At 36.1% G+C, this 19,932-nt stretch overlaps 1 protein-coding gene across 1 annotated transcript in view; it reads right to left on the bottom strand.

Moving 5' to 3' along the window:
• EYS (eyes shut homolog) overlaps positions 1 to 19,932 on the bottom strand; it is a gene marked incomplete at both ends in the record, with an annotated part of 840,074 nt that overhangs the window by 540,745 nt on the left and 279,397 nt on the right. The window contains one exon of the mRNA XM_082480747.1: positions 3,175 to 3,434. Within this exon, the coding sequence (XP_082336873.1) occupies positions 3,175 to 3,434 (260 nt within the window). The remainder of the gene's footprint in view (positions 1 to 3,174; positions 3,435 to 19,932) is intronic.

Raw genomic sequence — 19,932 nt, 5'->3', positions numbered from 1 at the left:
CTAAAACGGTTCTATAATACACAATATAAGAGCTCAATTTTCCATTACAACTGTTATAATCCATCTCCTTGCAGGAAGCAAACCTCTACAGCTGGGGCAGAAACTCAAAAGGAAGTTTTACATTTGTATTATTTATAGAATTTTAAAACTCTTTAAAGCAAAATCAGACAACTGTGACTCCTTAATATACGCACAAAAACAAAGATGTGTAGTTTTGCTGTATACCACTACTGATCATGGCTTTATTATCTCTCTACCAATTTGCTGTAATAATTCTGTCCTAGGCTAACACCTTACATCAAGTTTGATTGTGCCCAATTTATCAGCTTTTGTCTTCTCTCCCCAAGTATGGCATCCCAATCCCAGCTTCCTGTAGTCAGTGGATATTCTCTTTTTCTTCTAAATAAGTACCAGTCAATAGCACGATTTGTGGTCCTATTGTACCCAGCTCACATATAGTTTTCTAAAGATAATCTTTAGAATTTGATAAACACAGCTACCTTTTGTGACTCTTGCTAAACCAGATTCCTACCTTCTGAATGGACTGTTAACTACTGGCAAGTTGTTTAATCAACATACCATGTGGTACTAAGTCAGGTATCTTGGAGTAATTTAGCTATGTCAGCGTGACTGCCCTTTGTGTTAAGTTTTGTAATTGTGACAGGTTTATTTAGAGAGAAAGGAAGGCACATGGCAGACAAAAATAGGAAAATCACAGAATCATGGAATGGTCAGAGTTGGAACGGACTTTTCAAGATCATCTAGTTCCAACCCCCCTGCCATGGGCAGGGACACCTTCCACTAGACCAGGTTGCTCAAAGCCCAATCCAGCCTGGCATTGAACACTTCCAGGCATGGGGTCTCCACAACTTCCCTGGGAAATCTGTTCCAGTGCCTCACCACCCTCATTTTAATATAAAATAAAATAAAAGAACACAACTGCAGAAACAGACTTCCATAAACTGTTTTCAGTTGTCCTAGTTTGAGGTAAAACAGAACCAATTTTCTTTTCAGTAGTTTTACTTTGCAGTTAAGCCTCTTCTAACACTCTGAAATTAATAGCATATTCTTCAGACACTGTCTCTTACCAGAGTGATAAAGCCCGACGTTTATAGGGAATACCAACGAACCGTATGCAGAGTGGCTCCTGCTTATACTTATCGCTATAACCCCCAAGGTCAGATAACTTGTTTACTCGCCCTGTTGGAGGGTCGGAAGTGGAAAGGCGTAGAGGGGTTGCACCTGCGGAGAGGGTTGACAGGACAGGTGACCCAAAACTGACCAACAGGGTATTCTATCCCATCTGCCTCATGCTCAGTATAAAAGCTGAGGGATCAAAGGGTCAGCCCTCTTCCTTCAGTGGCTGGCATACGAGGAGGACTCTGTCTGTTCGTCTGCCTTTGACCCTAATCCGTGTGTCCCTGAATCCAGATCTGGAATCCAGTTCCTGTCTATCATCGAGTCCAGTCTGGGTCTTCCCCAGTGCCTTCTGGTGATGTGATCATCAACCTGGGAGCTTGACTTTGCTTTTGTATATATTGTGTATATTTCATTATTTTCTTGTTAAAATTATTGTATTTTTCTTATTATTATTTTATTATCAATATTTCATTAATTTAGCTTATTTTCAACTCATAAGTCTCCCTCTCTCTCTTCTCTGAAGGGAGACAGGTTAAAGAGAGCATCTGTCATTCCTCTTAGCGTCCAGCCCAGCCCAAACCATGACACAATTAAATTTCTGTATTTTACGGTCTCCGTTTTTAGATAAGAGTCCTGAATAAATTATTTCATTTTTCCTAGCATGAATGATTAACTCATTTCACGAATTATGCCTTTTACCCCTTTTCAGTATTGTGGTATTTTCTACTTTCGAAGATTTGTTAGCAATGCATGTTACTGATTCACATAACTCCCCTGCTAGTTCCCTGAAGATTCCTAGCTGCAAGCTGCAAGAATCCTTGAAGATTCTGTTGAAGTTCCCTGAGAATCTTGGCTGCAAGTTTTTTGGATTCTTCAGAAACTGTGCCCAAAAATGCTTTGAAAAGAAGACTTTTCTAAGGAATGTTAAGAAAAGACTTGAACTACATACATGTCTCTCTACAGATCATTTCTGGAAAAGGTTTCAAAATCAATACATTGTATTAAAAGTTGTTTTTAAAAACCAGCTTTTCTAAAAGCTGCTTCAATAAGCAACTTGCGTATCTCCCCAGTGACTTTATTTTAACTCAGAAACTTTTGGTAACCTTTACCTTAATAGTTAAAAAAAAATCTGTGAATACTGCTGACTTCTACGGATTATCTCTGTATCTTTGCAGCTCAGTAAACAATGAGTAATAGTACTCTGGTGTAACACTGCAATTAATGTATTTGCTCTCCTTGGTCCCTAGGACACCCCTACACCCCTATCATTTATAGGTATAAGAGTGATGACTTCAAAATCCTGCCTAAATTCTAAATTCAGTAATTGTACTCTCCCTACTTAAATCTTCACTGCAGTTTTATTTAGTTAATGTATTCTTCAATTCCTGTGCAGAATTGCACAGTGATGTTCTGCACAGTTAAACGGTTGCTCTGTTCCACCTTAGCAGTTCTTGTACATCAAGGGAGAGATTGTGTCTTTTAAGCCATGGCCCAGGAAAGATGGCAGCACCTGTTGTGATTTCGCTTGTTGTGCATACGGAGAGCAATCCGCTCTATTTATTAGGCAGGGGAAGATTACTCCCCTGATGCGCCAGGCCTTCCTGACAGCTCAGCAGGAAGAGGAACCAGTTCCAACTTGCTCCAATTTCTGCACTTTTAACAATTTGCATATATTTTCTCTATTTTTGCCTGTCTGTTTCGTCAATTTAATCTGTCAGCTCTGCTGGCCAGGTGCATGTCTAGCTCTATGTTGCTGTCACAATTGACTCAGAAATAGTAATTCTGAGTGCTGGAATCTAAACAGCCATAGATTTAATAAGTACTATAATATGAGAAATTAATAGTAGGCAAACTGACAGCTATCTTACCAGTCTTTTAACATAACTGATAGACCTGCTGTAACTCATGAAGTTTTTATGTGCTTTGAAAGGTATACATTGTTATTCACTGACGACAGCATTGAATTCAACTCAAACATGCAACTTTTCTGCAGCATAACAGACAACAGACAAGATTATCTATACCAGTTCTTACCTGTTTTGCAAATGCACATTGGAGTTCCATCGGCTTGGGCCAAGCAGGTTGAATTGTTTATGCATGGATTGTAAGGCAGCTCACAGGGACTGAAGCGCTGATGGCAGAAGTCACCAGTATAAAATGGAGGACAAATGCATACGAACTGTCCCTGCTTAACAGATTCATAACAGGTGGCTCCATTCAAGCATGGTTCAGAATCACATTCATTTATATCTTCACTGCAGTCCGGCCCTGTCCACCCTTCTGTACATGTGCATCTGGGAGAAAAGAAAAAAACAAAAGAGTCAACATGGTGGAAGAATGAAAATCAACAATTTAGCCCAATCAGTTCCAAGTATTTAAAAAAAAATAAAAATCAAGAATCTTTTTTCTGTGCATAGCTTTTTCTTCTGCCAATTGTATCAGGCTGCACTATGAATAAAAGTTATATTCAGGTTCTTCTCCCACAATTTATTTGAGCAAAAGCAAAATGATTTATTCTACATCACAGGATGTATCCACTTCGAAAACCACCTGGTTTAGTTAATGCTGACAGAATCATCTGTGCATCTTCTCTAAGATGAAACACCACCACAAATTATCAAATGTGGAATATAAATTTCTTTAAGCTTTAGGATTAGAATTACATCTTTTCATATGTGTGAAAGTAAAACTAATAAGTAGGTACTTTAGTGTTTGGGATGAAATGCACCAGGTAGTATTCAGTACACTTGTAAGAAAGTAAGTAGGAGGTCAAAGGCATAATAAATGATAGAAGAATTCTCTTTTCATAATGTTCTCCCTCTTTTTTGTACATTCTTGTGAAGATCTGCTATTGACAACACAGAAGAGAAAACTTGGACCAAAATCTACATTACACCTGACTGTAAAGAATCTATCTTCATGAATTACATAAACATCTGTTTTTTATTTACAACATGTATGTGATGATAAGGTTCTAAAAATCTGAAGATAACGATTTGCTAATGTTTTCAAATTTTGCAGAGAAAATTTCCTCATTAGCTGTAATAAAAAAAGTCCATTTGTGCTTTAAAAGGTACACATTCTCGTTACTTTCACTCAAGACAGAATTAAATTCAACATATATTTGCAACTATTTTGCAGACAACAGACAATATGAAAGATTACCTATGCCAGGTCTTATGTGTTTTGATTTATATTGATTTCAGGCATTAAACCATTCAAATACGGCTTGATAGTTCTTATTTGAGTAAATGAATTGTTTTTAAATAATAAATAGGAGAATTAGGTAGTTCTGTTCTACAAGGCATAGGTATTGCTTGCCACACAAAGGCAAACTTGGCCCCTTTAAAACAAAGGCAGTGTTTACTTTAAAATTTTTAATGTTGTGTGTGATTGGTCTGTGGGGTATAATTTTCATGTCACATGAAATGAAATTCTTATTACAAAAGAACTTTATAATTTGAAAGTCCTGAGGTATTTTAGCAATAAGGATGCAAAAATCAGGTTACTGTATGTTTTTCATGGGAAGAAAAACAGCTGTAACTCAAAAAGCATTCAGGCATTCCTGAAGTAACTATGTGAAAAATCACATTTCAGGACTCATTTATCAGTTACAGCATCCAAAACACATTTTTAGCAATATGGTAACAAATAAATATATTTTGTTCATCTGTTTAAGCATAATAAAGATATCTGCTTTTGCTATACATGATAGCATCATTTGGTATCTGGAGGCAATACTCACCAAGTAACAGTGCACCCACTACTCAGCGCTTTGTTTACTTTTCTCTTAAGTAGTTAATCTATAAAAGTATGAGCCTCTATTACAAATTAACTATCTCCAAATCCCTGACACTGGCCACAGTAGAACACTGTGCCCCTAGAACAAATATGTTAGACGTTAATTGTTTTACAGGTGCTTTTTTTTTTTCCTTGAACTCATTTATGAAGTTCTGAATAAATTAATGCCAATGAACTGCTACATAGTGATATGTAGTACCTTGCCTACGCTCCATTTGTAGCTTGGAAAGCTCATTAAACAGAGGGCCTTTCACTTCATGATAGGAGAATGGGGTTCAATACTTAACTGGTCCAACTCTGATGGGTGTAACTGAAATATCGAGAAGCAAGACAATTCTATGATTCTGTTTTATGATTCTGTGTTCCATTCCCTTCTTTTCCCTAATGACTTTCATAACTGCCTTTGAGTTATCAAAACTATTCTGTATGGCCACAGGGAAGATTATGTCAGATGGAGATCACTGAAACACAGCAATTATCTACGCTACATAACCAGCCAGTCCCACCCTGGCTTCATGTCAGCTGCCAACTGAGATGCAACGGTCAATATTAATGCAAAGGACACAATCAATAACATAGTTTTATTGTACTTTTATCTGTGTTACGAAGAAGTTGCTGGTGCCCTCATTAAATGTGAAAAAATACATAGAAGTGTCTATCTCAAGTCCCAGTTTTAAGAGTCAAGACAACATTTTGTCTTAATGAGAAATGTTATTTAAACAAGGTGAGGAGGTGTTAGGAGTATTAAAAGCACAGAACAAAGAGCAGAGTTTTTTAACCGTGGATTATCAATTAAGCTACTACAGCTGATATTCTTGTAAATTATCTGATCAAAAGGCAAAAATCCAAACAAACTTTTTGTTTCAAATTGACCACTTCATTCACTATGTTAGAAAAATCAAAATTATTTATAGGATGCTCAAGAAAGAGTTAATACATTCTTTTATGAGACTACATAAAGGTAAGATAGTCAATGTTAAAAATCTTTCTGTTCTTTCACCAAATTGTAATCTCTGATAAAAATTTCTAATAGTGCTAGCAAAATACAGCTGAAGTTTTCATATACCTTCTAAAAAGAAAAATGTGAATATGGCAGATGTTCTTTATGCATTTTGGGGTTTATTCCTAAATTGTTTAGAAAGGATATAATTTTTTTTAAATTTATTTGACAATATTTGGTCTGTAAATAATGCCAAAATTTATAAAAGCAATCTAAAAATGCAAGTTATAAATAAAAATCATCATATTAATCAAGCATATTAATCAAAATCTCTTTAAGCATGGAAGTTTGCTATTGCCTATCACTTTCTCTGCTGTATACACTATGAATATATTCAGATTTCTTTTAAGGAACTGTGTAAGTCTAAAGGACATATATTTAGTCTAAAGCTTACATAAAGCTAAATGAATAGAAATCTAAAAGACATATCTATCTATATAAATATAAGTTACTTTGGGTATCTGAAACAATTTGATCATTGGTAAACTAAAATTAAAGAAACAATACAGGAAAGACACTAAGCTCCAGAAAAAAAAAAATCAACTGGAAAATATCTTTTACATTTTCTCTTAAGAACAACCAAAATCACTATCTTTATTCACACATAGTTGTAAATTCTGAACCTAAAGTTTTTACAAGGCCTTTCTTACAAGAATTTTGGCATTTATGAAAAAATTACAAAGTTACAAAAATTAAGTCCCTAAATAAGGCATATCATATGATTAACTATGAAAACATTTGACCTATGTTACACAATTTAGCAAATGGCATCTTATCTTTTCATACCCTAATTGCATACTTGTTTTTTTAACTTTTATGTACAGCAATGAGAAGACAACCCATCAGAAACCTCAAGGATAGTCATATCCCACTCTTTGTGTTCTATGTTTTGCAATCAGTTGTGAGAAAAACTTTGGGGGAAAAAAAAAGCCAAAAATGTTATTTTTTGTTGAAAATAATCTCACAGGTTATTTGAATATTTTCATTTTAAATTTTAAAAGCTTCTATTAAACAGTAGAATAATTGAGAACACCTTCAAAAAGAGGACGAATACACTAGCAAAGAAGCATGCACTAGCACATGTAATGAGAGAAACAGATTTAAGCTGATGTGAAAATTATTAATTTTAACTAATTTTCTTTCCTCAAGTATCCATATAAGTATTCTCTTTTAAATAACCAAACCTAAATATTTCCATAGATATTACAAAATAAAATCTTGCATGATCCTTTTATTTAAATTATTCATTTTAATAATATAAACCCCACACAGTGCTTTGATTGTGACACAGGTAGAATTCCACCAACACATCAGCTTTTGTAAATATTATCTGTTGACTGTCCATAAATCTCTCCATAGGTTTAAGAGCTTTCCATATAGACAAGAATAAAAAGAGAGGATAATGAAAATACACAAAATAAACTGTATGCATGGTTTTATGTTTTAGAAGATATACTATATATAGTGTATATATATACTAAAACATTAAAGTTGAAGTTAAAAATTGCAAGCTACAGTCATGAATGGTACCCAGAAAAACTAATATTCATGTTGTAAGTTCCTCCATCTCTATATGATGTGTTAAGTATTAAATTATTTGGTTCTCACCTGCTTGAAAACTCCCCCTTTATTTCTCACATTGCAGTGAAATATATTGGTATCACCTGCCTTACAGAATCATAGAATCTTTAAAGACTGGAAAAGACCTTTAAGATCATTAAGTCCAACCATTATCTAACTCCACCAAGCCCACTTCTAAACCATGTCCCTGAGCACCGTACCTAGGTGGCTTTTAAATATATTCAAGGCTGGTGATTCAACCACTTCCCTGGGCAGCCTGTTCCAGTCTTTGATCACCCTTTCAGAGTAGAAGTTTTTCCTAATTTCTAACCTAGACCTCCCCTGGTGCAACCTGACACCATTTCCTCTTGTCGTAACAGCTGGAACTTGTGAGAAGAGACCATCGCCCACCTCTCTACAACCTCCTTTCAGGTAGTTGTAGAGAGCAGTAAAATCTCCCTTCAGCCTCCTTTTCTTCAGACTAAACAGCCCCAAGTCCCTCAGCCAGTCCTCATAAGACTTCTTCTCCAGATCCCTCACCAGCTTTGCTGCCCTTCTCTGGACACACTCCAGCACCTGAATGTCCTTCTTATACTGTGGCACCCAAAATTGAACACAGTTCTCAAGGTGCGACCTCACCAGTGCCAAGCACAGTGGGACAATCACTTCTCTAGTCCTGCTGGCTACACTATATCTGACACAGACCAGGATGCCGTTGGCCTTCTTGGCCACCTGGGCACACTGCTGGCTCAGATTCAGCTGGCTGTCAACCATCACCCCCAGGTCCTTTTCTGCCAGGCAGCTTTTCAGCCACTCTTCCCCAAGCCTGTAGCACTGCATGGGGTTGTTGCGGCCCAAGTGCAGGACTCGGCACTTGGCCTTGTTGAACCTCATACTATTGGCCTCGGCCCATTGATCCAGTCTGTCCAGGTTCTTCTGAAGAGCCCTCCTACCCTCAAGCAGATCAACACTCCCACCTAACTCGGTGTCATCTGCAAACTTACTTAGGGTGCTCTCAATCCCCTCATCCAGATCGTTGATATAAATACTAGGACACCCTTCATTACTACTATAGTCATCATGACTTTTTGTAAACTGAGTTATCAATTTGAGCACAGAGATAGAACTATCCTCTCATCTTCTCTGTTCAGTGCAAGGAAATGGTATTAAACTACCACTGCTGGGGTTAGTCAATAAAGGAAGTTTGGTTCCTTGGGCTGTCAATCTGACAATGGGAAATTTCAATAGCAGCGAAATAAACAATAGCTTTGTTTGACTTCATTGAAGTAGTTCATGGCATAAAAAGATTAAACAAAGGAAGAAATAGTCAAGAAGCTCATCCATTATCCAGTATGTTTTATTCTGCAGTACACTCATGTCTGCCATGACCAAATGATAAATATCTTTCCAAACCGTGTAAATGTGTACAGCAAGAAAGTGGCCACACAGGAAGAAATATCACCTCTTCCCCTCTCACCTCTCCCCAAAGGATTAATCAATAAGTGAGAAAAGAACTATTTGTCTTTCACAAAGTAAATTGATCAGTGAATATCAATTTCACAATTAAATTAGAAAAGAAATTCCACCAGTCTCTATCATCTGTTAGAATAATGATGGGAAGCCAAAATTAAGGAAAACAAAATTGTTACCTTTGTCATACCTACATTATTTCTTAATTTAACAGAGATGCAGATGCTGGCTTATGGGAAGTATGCGCACCATCTACAGTCTTCAAGTTGAATCTGAAGTGGTGACTAAGAAAGCATAGATAAAATACTTGGGGAACTGTACCAGGTAACAACAGACATGCACGGATGAACTCTTCATTGTGTGCCTAATCATTCCAAGTGTCTGAGAAGTTTGCACCATGTAAGGCAAAATACATGTAGTAGTACGACGACTAATAGTATAGTGCATGAACTGTAAATGCAATGGACTGTAAATGCAATTAATCTGTAAAAGAATGTTACAGTAAAATCTACACTGAGTATGCTGTAACATGTTTGGTTAAACTGGCTGAAACAACTTTCACTCTTCTCCTCTGTTCATATGCTGTATGAAGGTTGTTGAATACTATGCAAGTCAACACATTTCCTAAGTTAACACTACTATCTGTAAAACAATCTATTATTTACAACAATTTATTATTTATTTATATATTACTTTTCAAACTATTTACACAACAAGCCAACTGATGCTTTGTGTATTATCTATTCAGTTATATCAAAAGGAAAGCACTGAATGGACTTCCCAGTTCAAGACAGACAAGGAACTATTGGAGAGAGTCCAGTGGAGAGCTACAAAGATGATCAAGGGAATGAAGCACCTGTCTTGTGAGCACAGGCTGAGAGACCTGGGTCTGTTTATCCTGAGGAAGAGAAGACTTGAGAGGGTATCTTATCAATGCTTATAAATATCTGAAGGGCAGATGTCAAGAGGATGGGGCGAGACTCTTTTCAGTGGAGCCCAGTGAGAGGACAAGGGGCAACTGGCATAAACTGGAACACAGGAAGTTTCATCTCAACAGGAGGAAAAACTTCTTGATTTTGAGGGTGACAGAGCACTGGAACAGGCTGCCCAGAGAGGTTGTGGAGTCTCCTTCTCCGCAGATATTCAAAACCTGCCCGGATGCATTCCTGTCCTACCTGCTCTAGGTGAACCTGCTTTAACAGAGAGGTTGGACTAGATGATCCCTGAAGATCCCTTCCAACCCCTACCATTCTGTGATTCTATGAATGAATATAAGCTAGAGTTTGATCCCAATAGCCATTGCTAATATCTAAAAGGAACCATATATTGCTAGTGCTTGTCCATTAGTTCAGTGGGAACGTGAGTATTGTTGAGTAGTGGAAGTTGATTAAGCAGTAGAATATTAATCCAAGTCTCACATTTCAGCAATTCATGTTCTACTAATGAAAAAGTGTATCAACAACTTCTGCAAAAGGCATGTAGCAGAGCACTCCAAATCCATCTGTAGTGATCCAGAGTGGAGCACCATTGCGCATCAAGGTGTTAGAGATCCATTTAACAGTTAACCTGCATAGGCGTGTACTGTGCTGTGCCAGGTTGCATGCAGAGCTTGGCTTTGTGGTCTGTGTTGCGTTGCACGCATCCCTTGACCACTGGATAAACTTTGCTGGCTAATTTTAACAGAGGAGCCTCAGTACACGTGACTGCACCAGCTGTGTGTCCTTGCCTTTATCTAAGCAACAAGTTCTTATGTGAACAACCTTTCTACTTAACAGTAGAAACAATGAATTGTTTTCTTGTATAAAAATCCTGTTAAGAGCTTTAACAACCAGAATGGGGTAATCTTTCCACATACAGCCTGTGCACAGCATGCTAGCCCTGATGGAAGGCCCCTTTGATGCTGCACAACTAGGGGTTCCCTGAAGGGGTGTAAGATTATATACTTTCTTCTTTATAGCTTTAGTTCCGATATACAGTATTCTAGTGATACTGTACATACAGTTTGAGTGCATTTTTTAGTGGGATCATAATGAAACAGAACCTCCAGTTGCAAAACATCATCTTAATCCCACTGAAAAAAGTAATAAATTAAAATGGGTGCCTGAGTCTCACTGGATGTGCCTATGCAGCAGAAGCTGTCTTCTTCGCACTGCCCATCCTGGACATGTCATTCCATGCTGGGATGACAAAGGCTATGCCCCCATAGTATGGCACAAATAGAGACAATGCGTGAAGCAAAAAAGTTGGTGCAGAACCAACATAAACACCAGAGAATTTTTGCCTGGTTTACTTCAGACTAGTTCTAATCTTGTGTCATGGACTAAATATCCAGTAGTATTTGTATCACGCAGGATAGACTCTGAGTGTATCCTATAATTGAGTTTTATCCCAGAAGATTCCAGTTTGCCTGCAGAGGATCATTCGACATTGCAAGCCAATGAAAGCATGGTAACTGGGTACGTCTAGGAGATTTACTTCAAAAATCTACTCACAATCTGAACTAAACCTCACCATCTTACCTAAACAGCTGGGGTCTTGTGGCCTTCAGAAACACTGCAGAGCACACCAGCTAGCAACAGGTTTGTCTTTCATCCATGGAATTCTAACTACTGGAATTGTGTAACACAAAGTTAAGCCACTTTGGAGATGCTGTTTTGTCAGTGAAGTACATCACCTAGAAGTTAAGACTTTAGATGACTTTTAGAAGGCATCTCTCCATCTACTTATCTTCATTGGCTATAAAGGAAACAGTGCAAGTAGGCTTATGAACTTAAGGTTCTCTGTCAGATAAACAAAGAACTACCCAGACCAAACCACTTTCCTCAAATTTGAAAATACTACCTAACAGTCTAAATAATTCAGGTACTTTTGAAAATTCAATTTCATGGGTTGGTTTTGGGGTTTTTTTGCTTTTTTTTTTGTATTTTTTTTTTAAACTGTGCTATCTGATATGCTATGGATACCTGATATTTCAGAGGCAGCTGTATTCCATTACCAAAAAGGTAGTTGAACAGTGAACAGTTTCACATTAATTTCTCATAGAACCGAAGAAGAAATAGTTTTAAGAGGTTTTTTGGTACGTGGATCTGGCAGAGCTTGTGTAATTTTAATAATTAAAACTATAATAATAAATATTTATTCCCTCTAGGTTTATGTATTTTTAATCACTGAAACAAATAAAACTATAATTGTCTTTTAAAGAGCAGGCATAAAACTGAAGCGTATCAGACATATAACTAATAAGTTTCATAATGTCCTACTCAAAGTATATCATAAACAGAAGGCTCCACAGCAACAGCTTGATTTCTTCTCAGTTTTCACCATTCTCAAAAGCTACACCTGTACTTTTAGAATATATTCCTGATGCACATGTTAAAAAAGCTATTTGTATTTTCTTATTCTGAAGATGGACTAACACATCTTTTTCTGCTTTTAGATTTCTGAATTAGAAATCAGAAGGATTAACCCTTTTACACAGAAAACACAAAATACAATAGAAGTAAATAAATAAAATCTGCAAATACAAGTATGCTGAACCCCTTCAGCTTGTTCTTAAATCTGGAAATAGAAGTAGGCATTGACCTCAAACTAGAGAAAAAGGATTTGAGAGGTACATTGCTGGAAAGAGAGATAAAAAGAATACGTTTCTGCTACTATAATAACGTGCAAGTGTGCTTTTTGTGTGTTTGATGCATACAGAAAAACTTCAGAGGGCTTAGGTAGTTTTCATTCCTTTCCAGTTTAATTGCTTCAGCCCAAGGGCTTGAGCCCTTGTTCTCATTTTTTAGGATATATTTTCTCTATTCTGTATACTTTTGTTCCCATAATCCTCTGCTCACATTCTTCCTTTTAGTAGCAATAACTAACATTTATTCCTAATAGTCTGTGTATTCGGGGACATGACACAAACAGAAATGTTTTAGAGGTAAAAATAGACAAAGTTGTATTTGCTTGTTTTCCAGATATTTCTTCCTTAATCCTCTATTTGAAGCAATGAGTTCACACAATCACAAGGTAATAGTCAGCTAGTTAAGATAATAAGCTATATTTCAGCTTTTATTTTAAGCTCTAGTTCAGCTGCAGTGCACACATTTCTGTTTTAGGAAATACAATTTTAAGTCCTACAAAGGGTACTGCAACTTTCAACTCACGATTTCTCAATACAGCTTTTTTTTTCTTTTTCCATTTTCCTAAATTAAAATACAAGATACACCTTACGTCAGACTGGATGGAATTTTCAGATTACTGGACCACAAAGATGAGGTACACCCAGTCCCTTTTCAGATCAATCAAACTATTTGCATATTTATCTCAAGAAGGATTTTGCAGCAAATCTTCCTATCTACAAAGGCAGATGAAACTGAATTGTTTTCTGTTTTGGCTGGGAAACATTAAAATAATTAAAAATCACCAGTAAAACTGTCACTAGAAAGCAGTCTCATTAGAAGGAATATTTGTGCTTAAAAAAGCACAAACACTGAATACTTTGAATACTTTTAATTAAGGAATACAACAAAACAAGGAAAACTGAGCATTATTACTGTCACTCAGTCATATGGCTTGGAACCAGAAAATACAATACGGTTTGGTATCAACAGTCTCGTTCATAGACCATGAACACGTAGAAAACAGTTGGTAAAGTGCCTTCCCATCAGTCTTACCTCCTGAAACTGCTATTTTAGATGCATCAGGATATAATTAAAAATTGCCAAAAAAAAGTTTTTCATATTTTGTATTTTTTTTACCTCTGCTTTACAGTTTGGGCTATTATCTAGGGTGCTACGAAAAACTACTTACCATTTTCAAGATTTTTAAAGAAATTATAAAGATTAAAAAATACTGAATCATCCCTTAAAAAACAGGAACCTCCTTCTTCTGAATTCCCCAACTTATATCAGAAGGGTGTCATAGTCATGTGAAAATTTTGGAACGCAGCTTAGCAAGTTAGAACACAATCCAGGGTAAAGAGAAAGAAAGATAAAACTAAATTTGTGTTCAGTGTGTAATATGATTTTCCGAGTAGCAGCATTAATTTCTTGAATTACTGCAGAACTCCATATAGGGTTATGCATTCGGCTATGTGAAGCTGCTTTTTTGAGTAACATCATCTATTTAGTAAACCTGCCTTAGACTTCCTTCTGTTCCTAACAAAACGCAAAGGGAAAAGGACATACTTTCCTATCTTACCATCTCTTGACACTAACATAAAGAGCTGCATTCTTTCCCTATGCATCCTTCATCCCACATTGGAACAACAATAATCAGTACAACAGCAGCAAGGTAACTCAAGACTCCATCCAGCAATCTGGGGGAAAACACATAATTTGTGTCCTTTTTAACAGGCGACACTTCTCCAAAGATTGATTTTGCGAGGGAGAAAAACCTTCATTTGTGAAAACATGGGATCAGTAAATCAATGCTAAGGTGAACAGTAAGTAAAGACTCTACCTCCAGGATCCTGGATGGTACTGATTCGCTTTGGTAGGAAAAAAAAAAAAGTATTATTTAATTCTTTCAGGAATCAGAGGGACTCAGTTGTCATGTTGCGACCAAGCAGCTGACGTTACATAAAGTTAATCTGTTAGAGCTCAGACATTGAATAAATCACCTATCTGGAAGACTCTCCATCTTTGAAGGATTCCTGAACAAAAGGCTTCCATCTCCCTAGTCACCTGTTTCCTCGTGCTTCTCCATCTCAATTTAATGCCAGTCTTTGATGGCCAATCTGGTGATACTGGGTTTATGGCTGCACCTATGGAAACTGGTACCTTCAGCACTATTTCCCCTTGGAAATCTCTTCCTCTCTACTAGATTTTAGTGTAAAGGGCTTAGCTGATATGGAAATTAGCTCAATGCTTTTTTTCAGTTTAGTATTGCTGTGATATTTTCTGAGAGTAACAAGTAAGTTTTATGGTGTTTTAGTACATTGATTTTGAGACAAGCCCTCTTTGACCTGAGAAATCTGAAAGGAAGAAGAATGTTGCACTGAAAATATAAAATCTATCACCTGCAAGCTGGTAACAGTCCCTGCAGGAGAGACATTTGTTAAATTTGGAAAGTTTAGCAATGCAACAGTAGTTCTGCCAATTGACCTCAAAACTCTTCACCTAGTATACAGAGATGGCACTGATTACAGAAAAGAAAAATGAACTCTCAGTCAGAGTGCTAACAATGGAAGGTACTTTTGCTCTAGGGGAGTGAAGGAGATGTTTCCTGGTCTGTTCCTTCTACCACAGGCAACAAAAGAAGACTGCATAAAAGTAATTACAATTGCTAATCTTTATTAGCAATAATTAGCACAGCAACATGAAGTTGTAGATGGCATGCTCTAACTCTGAAATTTTATGACGAGTGAGTAATATGAATCTAAACCCTGAAGATAAATTACTGAGACATTTAGAAACTTTGATGTGAAAAATAATTGAACATAATGCACACCAATTCAGAAGTCTATAAAAATGACCTCTGCATAATGATTTGAAGGGATGAGACAAAGAAATATTTCTCTCCTTCATGGTTCTGACTGTTTCTGAACTCTGTAAATACTTTTGTCATTTAAGCAAGATGTCTTTATCAGCTTTTATTTTCACAATGTTCTATGCCTATTTTTAAAGCTACTTTCAGGATTGTCACTTGATCTTTACTTTGGGTCTACTCAAGCTCCAATGAGGTATATCACAGAAGAAACTGTATGTCTTTGGTTCAATCTGACATCAAAGCACTATAAAATTCAGGAATGGAAGCAATTGCATAAAAAAGCATGTATTTGAACAAATGGATTAATGGTAAATGTTAAATAATCTTCTTCCCTCCCCCTTTTTTTTTGCATTCCAAATATAGAACACTTTGAATACCTTATACCTAGAACCAATTAGCTGCCTGTAAACAACTAATAACCAAGGATAGCTGTGGTATTTAGTACAGCAGAATACATCAGATCATCAGGACATCACTTATATAGTCCCAACGTCTATACATTTTACAAGCACAATTCAAGCATTTTCAACACTCAGCAGTAGTCAACTATACATCAAAGTTTATCTAGTGAATAATTTAGCATGTGAACAACTCTTACAATGCTAATTTCAACATTATAAACTCAGATTTCAAAGAAGTCTATATGAAATAAAACATTTGAAAAGGCTATGGAGTTTGTCATCAATACTTGTAGTCTAGAAAATATTCTAGAAAAAGATTAAGAAGCAAGGATGCCTCTGTTCTCACATTTATTATTAGAATAATAGAAAAAAAGAAAAAAGATTTTGCACAAACTGACCTTCATTAATGATTTAAGGTAATATGCCAAACTACAATCTTTTCCCATTCACCTAATCATGTATGAGGACTGTAACTTAAAACAAATAACTGAAGCAGCAGCATTTAATCTTTCCACAACTAAATTCACCAGAGATCACCTAACACAGGCCTTGCTTAAGTTTGCCTGAGAAGAATTATTCAAGTAAACACAGGAAATATTTTATAAAGTAGTACTACAACTTACAAGAATATAAACAACAGGAAAAGAGCAAAAGTAAGCGTTTTAAAGTTCAACTCAGACAGCATTTCTCAAGTTAAATATATATATATATATATATATATATGCTGGTCAAATATTGCAGTCACAAGATGAAGTAGATATTTCCCTACTACAGATTCTGTTGCAAAACAAAACTCAACTTGTCATGTCCTGGTAACCAACATTTCAAAACCAGCTTTGTCCTTAAAAAGATTATTGTTCTGATATAAAGCTATAAAAGCAAACAACAAAAATTATTTTCAGTCGGTCTCCAACAGTCAGTTCTGTCTTTATCTGCCTTTGATATCTACTGTAATATAAACAACCCGACTTTCTACTATGGCTGTCTCACTGAGTTATTTCAATAGAGCAAACCTATGAAAATTTTATGACTCCCCTTCCAGATAGGGAATGAACAAGCCTAAGAGACATACAGAACAATACTTACGGATGCTCATAGAGGGGTGTGACTTTTGTATTTGTGCTCCCTTTTCTCTACTTGTGACCTTCAAAGATAAAGGCTTCCTATTATAACTATGATTGATTTTTTTTTTTTTTCCACACATCCAAACTGGCATTTGGTGGAAGCAAATATTGTAATTACAGATCCTGCATTAGTCTGCTTGCTACTGCTGAAGAGCAAGCACTGCTTTATAGAGGACCTCTAATAGCATACTATCTTTAATTGCAGCCTAAATAAACTTTCCTATAATACTTTTATTGATCTAACAGAATGTAACAGTTTAAATCCCAGACAAACCAAAAAGACTATTAACTAAAATTTGATTACCCATAGACACTAGTGGTGGGGAAAAGATGATGTTGATTTTCTAATTATGTATTGTGTACAGTTTACTTATACTAGAACCATTTCACACAATTTGTACGTGTACATATATTTCATATTGCACTATCATATATAAGCAATATATATAAATATATTTTTTAAAACTCTTACATTAATTACATAATCATGTCTTAAATGGAAAAACAACCTAAACAAAACAAAACTCTCTTTTCACTTCCATTAGCTATAGGCCATATACCGTCAGTTTCACATATGCTATATTTTACTCTATTCTGTTAATAGTCTTGCAGAATTCTTTTTCATGTATGCTATCTTCATCACCCCAGTGACCTAACGATGGTAGTATGATCTACTCATCTAAAGTATCTGAGCACCACTGATGGAAATCAATGCTGTCTAGGTTAGATACTATTTCACTACTGAACTGCTGGACGTAACTAAACTGTATTCACCTACACTACAACTAAATATATAGTCAGGCTTCATTTTCTCCCTCTTATCTCCCAAAACAGAGAAAATGCTGTCTGAAAAATAGTCTTGCATGTTGTTAGTAATAAGGAAATTGTGACTGCTATTCTCTAAAAATCTTTCTTTACTTCAAAAGAAAATACCTCATAATTGAAGATGAAACCTTGCTTTTGTTTTGTTTGCAAAGTTATTTTAGTACAAAATAAACACAGGTAACACCGTAGCATTAAAACTGACATAATTAATTTACAAAAGTTTGATTCTTAACCACTTTAGAATTCCTTTAAGAAGGTAGGTAAAAGGAACAATACCTATGAAACTGATGAAATCTGTTCTATTTTAACAAGTGCAACATGTAGGTTTTACTAATGACCTTTCAAATCACAGCAAAAAAAATACATATTTTATAGTAAAGAGAATGGCGATTTACATTCTGTACTTTTATGTGGAACTGTTTATTACCCATTCTCTATGGTTCAACAGGATATAATGTCAGCCGCAATGCCCATAATCCTTTCTAAATTTTGTTCCTGTGTGCATGTATTAGACACTGCTGATGCATGAAACATTTCATCTGCAGCTAACAATGACAGATGGTTTTCCCATTCATTTCTAACGAGCCATTTTTAAAGTGTCAGCGCCATTTTTTGTTTGTTTGTTTAAACTTCCTATTTCACTAAGGTTTCCCAAAGAAAAAAAAGAGAATGTGCTTTCAGGGAACTGTTAAATGAAGGGCAAAAGAAAAGCAAAATCAAGTCTATTATGAATCATCTGCAACAGAAGCATTATAACAGATTTGGATTAAAAATAATGAGGTAGTGAAATCTGTCTTACAAACCTTTTCAGGCATTCTTCTGTTCATTGCCTTTCTTATTTCTATCCATTTCTATCCATTCTAGTTTTAATTCTCACTCTTCCCCCCCAAAGAACACTTGGCGGTGGCAGCATTTTTGTTATTGCCCAGAATTGTTACTACAGAAGACAAGCCATTGAATTTCAATTTTAATATCATTGCTATATAACATGATAGGGGGGATGACTTCCATCGAAGATCTGTCAGGCAGAAAAATACCAAGTATTAAAAGTTACATACTCACTTTAAAGTAAGCATAAATAGGTTGCAGGAGGGGGGAGGAAATCAAAGAAACAATGCTACCTGTTGACATTTGCATTGAATGCAATAGGACATTTTTTTTGTTCTATAGTTTTTATTTACTAGACTAAATCTCATTATGAGCACCCAGCTTTCTATCTCTCTTGCACTTCCCCTTAAGCTTTATCCACTCTTTCATCCAGTACTTTAGTTCATATACCTGCCTTCTAATGCACCACCATCTTGTCTTCAAACGTGAACAGGAATATTCTGAGATGGTCCAAACTGTATCTCCAACCCTCTGCTTCCTGAACTTCAATGCCTTTGAGCAACTTCTGAATTGATTTGTTGAAAAGTTCCTTTTTTAAAAAGGAACTCCGTGCCATTTTCTAACCCAGTTTTGACAAACTCCTGCAGAGTCAATTCTTCTACCTCTGCAAAACTATTTGACTACTACTATTTTTAATCTTTCTTCATCCTTAGATGCAAATCATTTCTATGCATTTTACATGCTCCACAGTACTGAATTCACCTGTTCATACACACTTCAGGCTGCTCACTGTGCGCTTGTACAGTTTTTAAAACTGGTCCTTGCAGATGACTGACAGATTTCTCCTTTGGCCCTCATTCCTAGTGTTCTTCCAGTTGCACATGTCCATTGTTTTGTGCGTTTTCTTTTTAGCAGTGACCCTGAAGTCAAGGAGACTAGGTTTGAGGAAAGACAAGAGGTACCTCAGTGTGCTCTAAGAATTTACCCTAAGGCTTTTCCTCAAAATGGAAATCAGTCTGCTCGTTCTCCACACCCTGTCAGTGAAGGGATAAGAATGGGGATGACTCAGTATTTCTTCTCCAGACATGTTACAGTTATGCCAACCTATGCTTACAGAAGCTGGCATTTCCATCCCACCACATCTCATGATCTGTGAGAGAAAAAATGAAAGGGAAGTTTACATCTGTTTTTTTTAATGGGTTCTCACTTCAGCCACCAGAGGAGAGAAGCAACAGAAGCACAGTTCAAGCTTTCCTTCTTCTTTAGCACTTTTCTTCATGTTTGTCTTTTAAATGTTTCCATACAA

Source organism: Vanellus vanellus (genome assembly GCF_965231255.1).
Source record: "Vanellus vanellus genome assembly, chromosome: 3".
In the NCBI taxonomy this organism is placed as follows: Eukaryota; Metazoa; Chordata; class Aves; order Charadriiformes; family Charadriidae; genus Vanellus; species Vanellus vanellus.
Note: the sequence above shows the minus strand (reverse complement) of the source record. Positions and strands in the feature narration are given on the sequence as shown.